Source organism: Leptodactylus fuscus, chromosome 9 (genome assembly GCF_031893055.1).
Source record: "Leptodactylus fuscus isolate aLepFus1 chromosome 9, aLepFus1.hap2, whole genome shotgun sequence".
Taxonomy (NCBI): Eukaryota; Metazoa; Chordata; class Amphibia; order Anura; family Leptodactylidae; genus Leptodactylus; species Leptodactylus fuscus.
The window spans coordinates 35,004,335-35,020,247 of NC_134273.1; the positions used below are offsets into that span (position 1 = coordinate 35,004,335).

Sequence of the window (15,913 nt, forward strand, 5' to 3'; positions counted from 1 at the left end):
ATAAGTATATTAATAAGTATATTAGTCCTGGAAAACCTCTTTAAAGGGATTCTACCATTAAAACATGTTTTTTTCTAATGACCACGTCGGAATAGCATTAAGAAAGGCTATTCGTCTCCTACCTTTTGATGTGGTCCCCGCCGCGCCGGTCATCCGAAATACCGTTTTTTCTCGGTATGCTAATGAGTGTCTGCACATACCGGCTGGCGGCCATATTTGCGAGGCCACAATTGCGCGCATGCGCAGTACGCTCCGCAAAGTATTTGCCGAACAGAGTGTACTGCGCATGCCCAGTAAGGTCCGTACAGCCCTCCGACGCGCGAGTGAACTCATCCAGGCGTCGGAGGGCTGTACAGACCTTACTGAGCATGCGCAGTAAGCTCTGTTCGGCAAATACTTTGCGGAGCGTACTGCGCATGCGCGCAATTGTGGCCTCGCAAATATGGCCTCCGGCCGGCAAGCGCAGTCAGCTGTAACAGGGTCTCGCTGCCAGAGCCGACTGCGCATGCGTCACCCATGACGACGAAAGAAGAGGACACAGAAGGGGAGGAGGCAGATCAGGAAGAAGGCATGGCTGGATTGCCCAGTTCTGGCAGCAGTGGGGACGCCTCCATCGGCGTATGAGTGCTGGGGCCCACCCTCATTGCTGCCAGACACTCATTAGCATACCGAGAAAAACCGGTATTTCGGATGACCGGCGTGGCGGAGACCACATCAAAAGGTAGGAGACGAATAGCCTTTCTTAATGCTATTCCGACGTGGTCATTAGAAAAAAAAACATTTTTTAATGGTGGAATCCCTTTAAGGCTGAGTGCACACAGGGTTTTTTGGTCTGGAAACTGAGACGGAGACTGCCTCAGTTTCTGGACCAAGAAACGTGTAGCCACAACTGGATGCCAGTGAAGTGCAATGAATGGGTCTAGTCGGGAGGAGGGAGTGTCTTCAGGCGGAAGAATAAGCATGTCTGTTCTTTTTTCCGGGACCCAACTCCCGCACCGGTTTTGGAAATCATGGCATGTCCATGCCGCAGTTTTTCTTGCAAAGTGGGCATGGGATGCACAAAAATGGTTTTTAAAATCGCATCATTTCTGCTGCAGATTTTTATCTGCAATGTGTGGATGGGATTAGCCAGAATTTGCAGGTAGTGTACTACGCAGCGTTTTTTGCCGTGGAATTTCCACAGCGCCATAATGTTGCATTTTCGCTCAAAATGTCAAAAAGAAAAAGGAAAAACTTTGTGTACATTTAGTGTAATATATATTGGAGCAGACGATACCAATGCTTGTTATCCATTCAGTTTCTATTTTTGCCTACTGTATACATCTGTAATTGTCATGTCACAATTTCGGTGACACAATGAATATTTCTATGTAACTAAGCAAGATTAAATTACAGGCAAATAAATGCTATTTAGTCTAGTAAGTCACATACAGTAAGTACATCATGATACCAGGATAGACACATCATAGGAATTCATGTGTAACAAGTGGAGACTAAAATAAGATGAAGGAGTAAATATAGATTATGCCGTACATTAGCAGTCATTTTTATAGTACATTAAGTGTCGCTTACATTGATTTACAGGCAGATCTAGTTATTCTAGATTAATTCTTACAATATTTCAACATTACTATGTCATTCTAAAATGAATAATGTGTCACCTGTGACAGTAGGTGTGTCCCCGTACTAAAGACGGGATTATATGATTAATGGACTGCACTGGGTTTACAAGGTTTTTGATCAAAACAGATTTTCATCCCTTGAAAATAAGTAATACAGGATCTGATAAATTGATTCATGGAGTATATAAGAAAGTTTCCTATCTTATTATCATGCAATGAATAAGCAACATTTGCTGAAGGCATGATACCCCTTTGGCACATCTTATAATACACAGTCCAGTCACATTAATGTGACCACCTGTCAAAATCCAGAATAACCACCTTTCGCAGAGCGGACCGCTGTGAGACGTGCAGGAAGAGAGAGGATGTTGTGATGATGTCCACTGGGATGTTGAGCCATGCCGACTCCAGTGCCGTGTCCAGCTGCGCTAGGTTACGCGGTTGAGCATCCATGGCGCGAACAACCTGATCGAGGTGGTCCCACAGATTCTCGATTGGGTTCAAGTCCAGGGAATTTACTGGCCAAGGGAGTGCGGTAAACTCATCTTGGTGCTCCTTGAACCACACACGTACACTGCGAGCTTTATGACATGTCACATTGTCCTGCTGGTAGATGCCATCATCCTGAGGAAAAACAATTCGCATGTAGGGGTGAACATGGTCCGCTAGGATAGATGCATACTTGTGTTGATCCATCCTGCCTTCCACACTGATTAATGCACCCAGATGGCTGATGACACGTGCCTTCTGTGATTGGTTATTTAACGTTGACGTCAAAAGTAGGTGGTGGTCACATTAATATGACTGGACTGTGTATGAACTTAGTGCTGTGTATTAGGAGACAATATAGAGACACTGTCAGGGCTTCTGAAAAACTCACATATTTTTTTTGCTTTTTCATGGGTTTAAAATTTTCTTTTTTTTCCATTGGTCAACATGAAGGCCTAGTTGTATTTTTTAAGGCAATGTAATTGTATCTGATCATTTCATGTAGCATATAATGTATTGAAGAAGTTCTAAACCTGAAACCTGAAAATCCCCTTTGTTTCTCGTTTGACTTATTCGGCGTTCACTGGTAAAAATGATGTGTTACTTTTATTCTGCTGGTTAGGTTTATATTGTGTTTTACTTTGTGTCACTATATATATATATATATATATATATATATATATATATATATATATATATATATATATATACAGTATATTTCTATTGATTGCATTCTATTTATCTTGGATTGATCTTGAGTTACAGCTTGGATTATAACTCAATGCAGCATTCACAATTTCACAATCGGTCAAGCTGAAATCTCCAGAGAGTTTATTCTGGTGATTTGAATTTAGGAAAACATCCTCTTTGCACCAGATACTGTGAAATATAATATGCTGAAGAGAAAGCTAACTGTACTAAGGCCTTGTTTACATCAGCGTTGGGGTTCCTATCCAGGGAGTCCGCTTGGGGACCTCCCGAACAGAAACCTATACGCATTAAAAGTGGTTACCTAAGAAACCACATGGACCCCATAGACTATAAGGGTCCATTCATACAGAGTTTTTTGGCGCTGATTTTGCCGCTGAATCCGCCTCAAAATCCATGTGGAAAAAAAGCGGACTCCACTAGCGGAACCCATTGAAGTCAACGGGAGGCTTTTTTTCCACGTGGATTCTGAGGTGGATTCAGCGTCAAAATCAGCGTAAAAAAACTCCACGTGAATGGACCCTAATGAGGTCCGTGAGGTTTCCGTACTTTTCTCTCCACTTGTTTCGTGTGGAAACCGAGTGGAAACCGCACGGACCTCATTGTATAGTCTATGGGGTCCGTGTGGATTTTTAGGTAATCACTTTTTAACACATAAAGGTTTCCGTTCGAGGGTCCCGAAGCGGCCTCCACGAACGGAAACCCCAATGCTGATGTGAACTGGGCCTTAGCTGTTAGGGAAGTGTGACAGCAAGCTTCAAGTTTGTTTCCAAGGACAGTGATCAAAACTTTGAGTGCAGCTATGAAGTATAATGCATGCTGGAACTTGTAACTGGTGCTTAAAGATGGATATACATTTACTGTACCCTCATAGTGGTGGAGGTTTAGAGCAGGAAGAAACAAGGTTCATTTCCAGAAATATATAAAAGTACTAGGTTTTAAGGGTCAAAATACAGAAATAAGAGTGTCAAGCAGCAGGAAGCATTTTGTCAGTAACAGGAAGGGAGATGTATTTCAGCCTGTCTGCAGTCCTCTAATATATTATTACTAGCTGGTACCCGCGACTTCGTCTGCGGTGATTGTAGAAGTGGGTATATACAGGCATGGGTAAGGTTTTCGTAGTGTGTATAAGGTATGGGATATGAAATGTAACTTTGTATCTTGTTTTTGCTGTAATTCAGACAATACATGAGACTTTTGTGTTGAAGTTAATTTGTATTAGAGCTGCTATACGGTGTTGTGAGAAACTTTACATAGTGACTTTGGGACAGAAGTATTTGAAGTTCCCGCCGATGGCATTTTTTGATTTTCGTTTTTGACTCCCCTCCCTCTAAACCCCATAACTTTTTTATTTCTCTGCTCCCAGAGCCATATGAGGTCTTAATTTTTCCTGGGAGAAATTTTTCTTCATGATGCCACCATTATTTATTCTATATAATGTACTGGGAAGCAGGGAAAAAATTCAGAATGGGGTGGATTTGAAGAAAAAATGCATTTCTGCGACTTTCTTACGGGCTTTGGTTTTACGGCGTTCACTGTGCAACCAAAATGACATGTCCCCTGTATTCTGTGTTTCCTTACGATTCTTGGGATACCAAATTTATATGGTTTTATTTACATTTTGACCCCTTAAAAAAAATCCAAAACTGTGTTTTAAATTTTTTTTTTGAAAAGTCGCCATATTTCAACAGCCGTACCCTTTTTATACGTGCGTGTACGGGGATGTATAGGGCGTCTTTTTTTGCGTGACCGGGTGTACTTTGTAGTTCTACCATTTTCGGGAAATGTTATTGCTTTGATCACTTTTTATTCAAATTTTTATCAGAATCAAAACAGTGAAAAAACAGCGGTTTGGCACTTTTGACCATTTTTCCCGCTACAGCGTTTACCGAACAGGAAAAATATTTGTATAGCTTTGTAGAGCGGGCGATTTCGGACGTGGGGGATACCTAATATGTATGTGTTTCACAGTTTTTAAGTACTTTTATATGTGTTCTAGGGAAAAGGGGGTGATTTGAATTTTTAATCCTTTTTATTTTTTTTTTATATTTTTTTTCCTTTTTTTAAAAAATTTTTTTTGCATTTTTTAGACCGCCTAGGGGTATTGACATGGGTGGGGGGTGTCGCGGATTGTCAGAGCGGTGGGGGTCGGCAAACATGGCTGCTCCGGAGCGTTAAAGAGAGCCTCCTGGAGTATCGTTAAGGTGAGGGGCAAAGTGGTAAAGTATATGTATATGAGATTGTGTGGGGTTAGGGGCGAGGCTGTAGAGGGCAATATGAATTTTGTGGCTTGCTATGGTCCAAAGTGTGTGAGATTGCAGAGATGGTGGTGTGAGTTTGGGTTTTGTGGGGGTCCTGGCACAAACGTATGTGCGCTATTGTGACGAAAAGTAGCCTATTGTTTAATCGGGTGTATTAACTATGTTTGTGGAAAATTTCAGCCGAATCGGTTGAGCGGTTTTTCCGTGATTGAGGAACAAACATCCGAACATGCAAACATCCAAACACACAAACCCACAAACTTTCACATTTATAATATTAATAGGATTATTATTATTAGAAACACTTCATTTATTCAATTTTAGCAAGAAAAACATAACTTGTAAGGGACCAAACAAGATTATTAACCACTTACCGACCGCCTGACTACTAGAAGCAGCCAGCAGGTCATATCACTCTGCAGGGATATCTTAGAAAGTTTATGGCTGTATGAAGAGTTTGGCTCTGCAGGAGAGGGGAGCACTATATATAAGGTGCCGGAAGAGGCCATCCTTCATGCTTCCACTTCTGGTCCGTGCAGTCATGTTGGGTGTTCGGTTCTGCAATACTTAGGGTGCATTCACACTGAGTAAACGCTAGCTTATTCTGAACGTAAAACACGTTCAGAATAAGCGGCGTCTAAAGCAGCTCCATTCATTTCTATGGAGCGGGGATACGAGCGCTCCCCATAGAAATGAATGGGCTGCTTCTTTCACTCCGTGCAGTCCCATTGAAGTGAATGGGGAGTGCCGGCGTGTACGCTCTGGCATGAGCAGAGCTTGCCGTATACGCCGGCACTCCCCATTCACTTCAATGGGACTGCACGGAGTGAAAGAAGCAGACCATTCATTTCTATGGGGAGCGCTCGTATCCCCGCTCCCATAGAAATGAATGGAGCTGCTTTAGACGCCGCTTATTCTGAACGTGTTTTACGTTCAGAATAAGCTAGCGTTTACTCAGTGTGAATTCACCCTTATTAGACTTTATTCCCCCTGGAACTGGGACAAAGTGTCTGTCCGAGCAGAAAAAGTGTCTTGTAGGTTGGGGCTCCACAGGATGGAAACTCCGTGATTTGCCGCAGCGGAAACGCCGCAGGAAAAATCACAGCATTTTACAGTATAGACAAAGTGAATGGGATTCTAGCAAATCCCATGCCCACCTTGTAGTAAATACTACTGTGCGGACACACTGTGATTTCCAGAACTGACGTGGTTTTGAAAAGGCAGCACTTTATTGCTGTGGGACGACCCATGGGCCTTAGTGTGTGTGTGTGTGTGTGTGTGTGTGTATGTGTGTGTGTGTGTGGGGGGGGGGGTAGACAATACCTAAGTTTAAATTAAAAAAAAGACAAATTACAATACACATTGACTAAATAAAACAAAATATTAAAAAATGAATGCCTCCATCACAGCTTCTATCCCCATCCCTGGCATCAAAAAAATTATGTGTAAAAGTGACTGTAACTGACAAGGGAACAAAAGGAAAACTTTTTACACCAGGTTCACACTAGCATTGTTTGGTTCTGCTTTAGGAACTGAAAAATGGAAACCCAATCTGCTTAAAAAGTGGTTACCCTCAGAAACCCACGGACCCCATAGACTGCAATGGGATAGGACATTGTAATAGAACATGGCTGTGTGCATGTGTACATGTGCTTTTTCTTCACATCAAGTTTTCAATTAAGAAAAAAAAGGAAGTCCCTACAGCGAAACAGTTTTTTGGTGTGATGTTTCAGCTATGTTACTATCACAAGCCCTTGTGCTGAGGGGTCCCAGAGTACTTCTACTACTAAAGGGGATTTGCTAAATTTTGCAAAGGGGCACATGAGATTCCATGACCTAAACATGAAATTGTAACAACTGTTGAAATAAAGACAGGTTCATCAAAAAGAAGTTCCTTTATTTAACAAAAAGGATGTGTCAGACAAAAGGAGCAGAAGACTGACCATAGATGTCTTGTGTGAACTCTCCTCCTCCAAGGGAGGTACCCGGGATACAGCTAGGAAGGCAGCCTGAGAGGACTGACATATCCAGCACTGTACACAGCATCGGAGACCGTGCACACCAGGCTGCCACCCCACACACATTGGCACAGAGGACTCACATCCTGGCTACAACTTCAAGGCGCAGAAAAAGTTCTTCTGGATAAAGTTTGCAAAAGTTTTTCAAAACTTTACAGCATTGATCCAGCCCATCCCCTGAGAAGATGCCCAGGAGCCCCTGAACTAAGCATGGAGCCCCTGGGTGAGCAGTGGAGCCCCCTGCGGCCAGCTCGCAGGACCCAGTGGCTGGTGAGTGCGCTCGCCCATCACTACGGGCTGGACCAAGGGCTGGACAATGAGATCGTGGTGCTGGCCACCGGCTTGGACCAGTACCTGCAGGAGGTCTTCCATCACCTGGACTGGCAGGCACAGGGCACCATCTCCAGGGGGGAGTTCCGGACCCTGTGCCGGGTGCTAGGGCTGGAGCCGGGCACAGAGGAGTGCGAGGAGCTGCTGGACGATCTCCCGGAGCGGCTCAGCTTCAGGCACTTCCATGCCAGGCTGTGCGGCTACTTCAGCTCTAGAGCCGGCGCGGTCAGGCTACCTGTGGGGCGGGAGAGCGAGCAGATCCAGGAGCAGATCCGGCGGAGGAGCCCGCAGGTACCAAGGAGGGAAAGCCCGAGGAGTCGCGCCCGATCTGTGGGTGAAGAGGAGCTGCGGAGACTGGAGGGGGAGAACCTGCATCTGCGACAACTGCTGGAGGAGCTGAAGGGGGCGCTGCAGAGCAGTGATGCCCGCTGCCTGGCATTGCAAGTAAGTGCCAGGGGACTGGGGACATTAGGATAGAAGAAGAGTGGGTTATAGCGGTCAGTATCACATTACTAGGTTATAGGCTGCTCTTTCTATGCAAGTGTCTGCCCCAAGTAACACGAACATCTTTCCTTACAGTCTAATACAAAGTATTAAGCACCTGTACACACACAGAGCAGTGAGGTCTGCTGTCTTCTGCTTCAATAGTCTACTATTCATGCGCCAAAAGTCACCCAACATTTGTCTGGGACTCCTCTCTGGCGGATCAAGCTTGTGGGCTACATAAGGTGTACTTCTACAAGCTACTCTGGCAGAAACCACCCTAAATTTTGTAACTTTGGGTCAGTGCATACAGAGTTTTTTGGCGCTGATTTTGACGCTGAATCCGCCTCAAAAGAAGCCTCCCAATCTATAGGGAGCCTTTTTCGGAGGCTGATTTTGAGGCGGATTCAGCGTCAAAATCAGTGCTAAAAACTCTGTGTGCACTGACCCTTTGTCTGTCTCACCTGCAGGTTTCTCTGCAAGTACCCCAAGGACCCTTCTTTTGGAAGGCACAGTCCCTACTTTTGACCCAAGTCCCTCTTTACTCCTTAAATGTCCCTATTTTGATATTGGAAATAGATATTGTCAGGGATCAGAGGTCACAACATGTTTCATCACAGATGTGCATTAATAAAATTAAGGGTGTTTTCCTATTCCTTTTTTTTTTTTTTTTTTTAGCAAAGTTTAAAATAATAAACACTGTACTTACAACTCCATTTTCCTGGGGATACAGCAGAGAGTCACTATTCAGCTCCCCTGTCTTCTACTCCTTTGGCCTGCACAGAGCATCACCGCTCAGTCACTGACTAGTTAATGCGCTGGTGTCCAGGCAGAAGATAAAACAGAACCCCAGACCTTGAATGGAGATTCTCTGCTGGATCTCTGGCTGAATGAATAGATAAGTATATACCGGCAAAGATGGCGTAACTAGGAATGGCGGGCTCCATATTGAACTTTTGAGTTATTCCAGCAGGTAACTGTTGATTTTTAAAAAATCTGCAGCGGTAGAGGCTGCCACCGGGTCCCCTAGTGTCCCGAGCCCTGTATCAGCCGCTACCGCTGCTACTCCGGCAGTTACGCCCCTGCCGGAAAATCTACCAATTCCTCTAAACCAGGAAACTAGCATAGAGGGAGGCGCTTTCTTGCGCCAAAAGTGCGCCTCAGCCTGATTGATTTATCAAAACTCATGCCATGCCAGTTAGAATGGAAATCTACAGCAGTTCCTACCTGGCATAGGTATCCATTTCTGGCCTCTATATAACTAAATATCTGCGTCAGTCGGGTCATTTGTTATGATTGGCGCACAATACAGTCTTAATAAATTTGCCCCAGTGTATTTATTATTTTAAACATCTGTGGGGTGGGGAGACTTGGAACACCCCTTTAACTATAGAGCTGTATATGGCTGGTTCCTAGCTGTATATAAGACCTGTGCAATTTAGACTTTACAATGTCTATACTGAAATATTTTCTGTGTTAATATTTAAATAAAAAACTGTTCAAGCTTTTAAATATACAAACAAATTTGAAAGTTTAATGCAGTGAACTGTAGATGCTACTTTTTGACAGTCCAAAAAGTTTGTAATGTATGCTTTCATCCTCTGCACTGCACAGGTAGCCAGTTGTGATCAAGTTCTCCTGAGGAAGCCATTCCTAGGTGAAACGCGTGTCAAGGTTGCAGTTTTTCGTCTTATCTAGTCAGCTTGCCACATATTTAGTTATTATACAGTGTTGACCAAAAGTATTGGCACCCCTGCAATTCTGTCAGATAATACTCAGTTTCTTCTAGAAAATGATTGCAAGCACAAACTCTTTAATATTAATATTTTCATTTATTTTGCTTGCAATGAAAAAACACAAAAGAGAATGAAAAAAAAGTCAAATCATTGATCATTTTACACAAAACTCCAAAAAATGGGCCGGACAAAAGTATTGGCACCCTCAGCCTAATACTTGGTAGCACAACCTTTAGACAAAATAACTGCGAACAACCACTTCCAGACCATTCTTCTTTGGCAAACTGCTCCAGGTCCCTGAGATGTGAAGGGGGCCTTCTCCAAACTGCCATCAAGAGATCTCTCCACAGGTGTTCTATGGGATTCAGGTCTGGACTCATTGCTGGCCACTTTACAAGTCTCCAGTGCTTTCTCTCACCACCATTTTCTAGTGCTGACCTGAAGTGTATTTTGGGTCATTGTCCTGCTGGAAGACCCATGACCTCTGAGGGAGACCCAGCTTTCTCACACTGGGCCCTACATTATGCTGCAAAATTTGTTAGTAGTCTTCAGACTTCATAATGCCATGCACACGGTCAAGCAGTCCAGTGCCAGAGGCAGCAAAGCAACCCCAAAACATCAGGGAACCTCTGCCATGTTTGACTGTAGGGACTTGTTCTTTTCTTTGAAGGCCTCTTTTTTTTTACTGTAAACTCTGTTGATGCCTTTTCCCAAAAATCTCTACTTTTGTCTCATCTGACCAGAGAACATTCTTCCAAAACATTTTTGGCTTTCTCAGGTAAGTTTTGGCAAACTCCAGCCTGGCTTTTTTATGTCTCTGGGTAAGAAGTGAGGTCTTCCTGGGTATCCTACCATACAGTCCCTTTTCATTCAGACGCCGACGGATAGTACGGGTCGACACTGTTGTACGCTCGGATTGCAGGGCAGCTTGAACTTGTTTGGATGTTAGTCAAGGTTCTTTATCCACCATCCGCACAATCTTGCATTGAAATCTCTAGTCAATTTTTCTTTTCCATCCACATCTAGGGAGGTTAGCCACAGTGCCATGGGCTTTAAACTTCTTGATGACACTGCGCACGGTAGATACAGGAATATTCAGGTCTTTGGAGATGGACTTGTAGCCTTGAGATTGCTCATGCTTCCTCACAATTTTGCTTCTCATGTCCTCAGACAGTTCTTTGGTCTTCTTTCTTTTCTCCATGCTCAATGTGGTACACACAAGGACACAGGACAGAGGTTGAGTCTACTTTAATCCATTTCAACTGGCTGCAAGTGTGATTTAGTTATTGCCACCACCTGTTAGGTGCCTCAGGTAAGTAAGTGCTTTTTGACAATTCTTTTTGTGTTTTTTCATTGCAAGCAAAATAAATGAAGATATTAATACCAAAGAGTTTGTGCTTGCAATCATTTTCTGGAAGAAACTGAGTATTATCTAACAGAATTGCAGGGATGCCAATACTTTTGGCCACCACTGTATATTGGTAGATTTGCCTTTACAAAACAAGCTGAGTAAGGACAGGATTGGAACTTGTCCTGTAAGAAAGGGAAGCCTTTGCCAAATCTAACATTAGGAAAGGTTTTCCTGATTTCATTGGACTAGATCCAATTCTGCCCTTGGCTGTAAATATACGGCTACAGAGCAATAATACTACCACGTGCACAGAAAATGATAATAACAGACATGGCAGTATAGAAAAAGTTATATAACAGTATGTACATTATTCTAAACTTAGAATGATCCAATAAAAACAAGATTCCCCAAGTGTTAAAAATGAACTTCTTTATAAACCCTGTATAACACTTATGAGAACCTTTCATGTCGTCATCAATGTGCAGTATTATATACGGCTAGAAAGCCAACAATGCGCTGAACTCTTTAAGATGGCCATACACATTCAATAGCTGTTCCTCCTAATGTCCTATGTGACTATTCGGCAAGGCTAAGCGTAGGTATGTTTTGAATAGGGAGAGGGTAGTAAGCTGATACAAGGTACCTCCGCTGGTGTCTTCTCTCCCTTAAGAACGAAGAAGTGGGCATTTTCACCTAACATGGGCAGAGTAAAAATCAACTAAACAATAGATGCCTGGCCGATGCCACCACAAATGGCTGGTTCTGCTTCGACTGACCCCGGTCTAATATATATGGTCAACTTTAAGTTTGCACCTTGATATAGAAATACAGCATATACCATAACAACTTTTTTCAAAGTATTGTGCTGGTGTCTCAGTTGTCATCACTGTTTCCGTTCAGCACTTGTGGGGTCCTTGGTGTTAATTTGGCCAAAGGCAGTACTGAATTTAGCATGCATGCTCCCCTCCATGTTTGAGTGAGTTTTCTTTGGAGACACTGCTTGTCTCTCACACTCCAAAGACATCATAGAGCAATCAGATTGTAAACACTACTGGGGCAGTAAGTGTAAAATACTGCAGAATATGTTGGCTCTATGTAAGAGAAATAATAAGATGGGCTATAGCTAGTAATGTATTCAAAGGGACCATCTTCATCTCATACATTCAACCATTTGGTGAGGGCCTGAAGGCAATAGGCCACAGATAAAAACAGTTCTTGGAAACTCTATTGGTTATACTTGGAGCAGAGATATTCAGATGTATGACCAACCATGTAATAAGGGTAGTTTGGTGTCAGAGTGAAGGGAAGTTGCTCTGGCAAGAGGACCTAACGGGAGGGGGGGCATTGACCAAAAAACATTTAATCGTTATGCAAATAAGCTGTTGTGTGCACAAGCAGAATGGCCACCTGTCATTTTTTTTATTATATGGCAGTGCTGGGTGGCAAAATCGGGTGTCCCAACGGACATGGCCACAGGACAGAAGCACCCAACCACTCATTCGCATGTGGCAAGATTGTACTTTGTCACAAGAAAGTTATGTTCACTATGTCCCTAACCGATCCTACAACACCATATACGTAATTTAGAAGTGATTGTTAATGAAGCTATTGATATATTTAAGACAATTGTACCCTATAGTTAACCCTTTGCCTGGCATAAGATACATACCTATACAAAGGCTGTATTTGCTCTTGGGTACTGTTGTCTGATGGAGCCCAAAGATTTTTTGTCCTGTAAGAGGACACCAGTACTATAAATGATGGCCTGACCTGGGAGAACTGCTAGATTTTGCATTGAGGCAGAATATCCTAATAATATTCTACCATAAAGTTATCTGATTCCAGATTGTGCTGGCAGATACCAGTCTATCCTGACCTTGTACCCTTCTAGTGCTTCTTATAGACAGACCTCCGTCTTCTGACATCTGGATTGAATAGACGCCTGGCTCTGATTGATTCTTGCTTTGTAAAGCTGTATTTGCCAGATTTAGGGTCAGCTGCATAAAATGTAGGGAAATTGTATTCCACATGGGATAGATTATATACCGGAATACTGGCTCCTTACAGGCTATTACTCACAGTCACAGTTCTGACATTGTAATAGTTTATGTGTTTGCCATATGGAGGGAAAACCAGAAAATTCAAAGACAAAGCAAAATATATGCAATATCAAACCACACATGTGGAATACAGAACACAAGGTAATGTGCAGCCAACTCAACGTATCTACCGCCATGTTCAGTTGGCATTCGTGTGTATTTACAAAGAAACATGACCTTAACAGGGTGTAAATTTGGTCCCTGAGAGTATATTCAAGGACTATATAACTCACAGTACATGAATAATGTTGATTTTTACCAAGGTTTCTTGCGCCTTGGTAACGGATTTACTTGAATACAGCAAAAGCTACATTTTATATCCCACTGCGATTGGGAAATGTACGACGGTTTATTGTGAGCTGTACCTATTTATTATCATTTTATATAAAATGTTAAAAGTTAAATAAAGAATTTAAAAGATACAAAAAAGAGATGGCCTACTAAAAGATACTGGGCTAAGCAATAAATACTTACTAGCCAACAGTTCTGAACTTGCCGAGACAATCTACACAAACCTGACTTGCCAGGGGCAACACTGTGGCTCAGTGGTTATCACTGCAGCCTTGCAGCAATGGGTCCTGGTGTTCAAATCCCGCCAAGGGCAAAAAAAAAACCCATCTGCAAGGTGTTTGTATGTTCTCCCCGTGTTTGCTTGGATTTCCATCCCATATTCCAAAAAGACATACTGATAGGGAAAAATGTACATTGTGAGCCCTATGTGGGGCTCACAATCTACATTTAAAAAAAAAAAAAAAAAAAAACAAACCTGACTTGCCAGGACCACAATGGGAACGTATGGGCATACTTGGGTGGAGACAGCCCTGGGATCAGGGTTGAAAAGCCTCAGTATTGATAACTATAGTATGAAAACATATCTGAACCAAGATATAGCACTAGACTGGAATCCTAAAATATCTTACCGTCTCTTATAATAAGTTTCTAAGGCAGAAATGGGATTAGGGGTTCCCCATAAATAGGTAAAATCCAGGGATTCTGCTGCGATAATAAGGTTTGGAATCGTTTTTATATACTCATGCTCTGTGTGATTCTTGATATCTAAAGCTCAGAAATTATGGTCAAAGTTGGAAAAAGTGATAAAAGTGGTACTAATTCATTTTGAGTGGCACAAATGGCCAGAATAGGTACAATATGTCCCATATTTGAGGTAGTTTCTACATTATTATAGGCCATCGTCATTCACAGCTGAATTCACAATTCTGCTGTCAGTACATTTATAGATAGATTTTATGACATAATACTAGATAGATTTTATGACATAATACTGTTATAATCCCTAATGTACTCTCCTCATCTACAAGAGTGCACAATAGCCAGTCATACTCTGAGTACATCCTAAGAAAACAGGATGATGGTGGGGATATGAGTTCAGGTCTTAGAAGACAATGTTGTGTTACTCAAGATGAGTTCAACATAAGTAAAACAAACCACTAAATAATCTAAGTAGTTACTCTGACTATAAAGATGATCAAAGGTAAAACTACAATTCGAGAAAAAAAACTACTAAATAAATGTTTTATTGGAGTCAATATTCTGTGAAGTGATTGCATTGCCTAAAAGTAATAAAGCAACACAATAAAATATTATGTAAGAGTCACATGCAATATATTCAGTAATTGATCTATCATACAGTAACTGGTACATTGAAGTCTGCCTGTCATTCACTAAAATATAAAAATAAAAGCATCATGGTCAGATGGGCCCTAACTTGTTGCATTGCTTCTAGTCGTCCACTTGTTTTCAGAAGATATGCACTCTGTATATACTCACCTCTCCTTTCCCTTGCTTGTACACACAATTTCTCCATCATGTATCCTTTCTTACTGTATTATGTCTTCTCCACCATCTCTTGTACTCTGAGGGCACTCAAACATTATTATTACACCGAGGGATTGTGAGAAGGTGAGGTATACTACCCCAGTTTCCATGAAGAGATGCACAAGTACGAGGGAAAAGGGGCCAACTAAGTATAAAGTTTTTTCATATCCCTGCAGACAGCATTAGCATAGGGCTATTCGGGACACAAAACCACCACTCCATAGGGACTTGTGCATAGTTTAGCGCCCCAATAAGCCCTGACAGGTATGTATCTGTACGCCTATATGGGTGTCTCCAAAAGAAGACACAGTACTCCTTATGACCCCTTATAATAACAAAGTAACACAAATAGACAGCCAGATACCAGCCACCCACTTCCTGTAAGCCTCAGGTTCCGGACCAAAAAACGGCAGCCGTGACTGAATGCTGGTGCACTGCACCGGCATCCAGTCACGCACTCCGCTCCCGATTAGGCCCAATGACTGGCCCTATTTGGGAGGAGAGAGTGTCTTCAGGCCGAATCGAGAGGCGAAACGGCCTGAAGAATGTGCATCTCACTTCTTTTTCCGGGAGCCGGAACAAACTGGTTCCCGGAAAAAAGAACTGACTCGCTCCCATTGATTTCAATGGGAGCCGTCTTTTTGGTCAGGATTTTGAGGCGGATACGGCCTCAAAATCCTGACCAAAAAACTCCTTGTGAACTTACCCTAATTCGTCTTGGAGCCTCAATTGACAACAGGCAGTGGACAGCAGTTTGGAAGGGAGGCGCCTAGTGCCCAGCACTGTAGTGTGATTTCTCAACCAGGATACATCATTTTAGGAAAATAAATAACTAGCTTTTTTGACCATCATGACATTGGCTATCATACGAGTGCAAATTTGTTGAAATGACAGTGATCATTTAAGGGTTAAATTGAAACCATGTTAGCCTCCATTCACTTCTGCATTAGAAGCTTGTGTTGCAGATTTGTCAGCAGCTC

The 15,913-nt window shown here is 42.5% G+C and overlaps 1 protein-coding gene across 1 annotated transcript in view; it reads left to right on the forward strand.

Moving 5' to 3' along the window:
- Positions 1-7,211: 7,211 nt before the first annotated feature.
- Positions 7,212-15,913, forward strand: part of EFCC1 (EF-hand and coiled-coil domain containing 1) — a 68,667-nt gene continuing 59,965 nt past the window's right edge. The window contains exon 1 of the mRNA XM_075286955.1: positions 7,212-7,872. Within this exon, the coding sequence (XP_075143056.1) occupies positions 7,309-7,872 (564 nt within the window). The 5' untranslated portion in view covers positions 7,212-7,308. The remainder of the gene's footprint in view (positions 7,873-15,913) is intronic.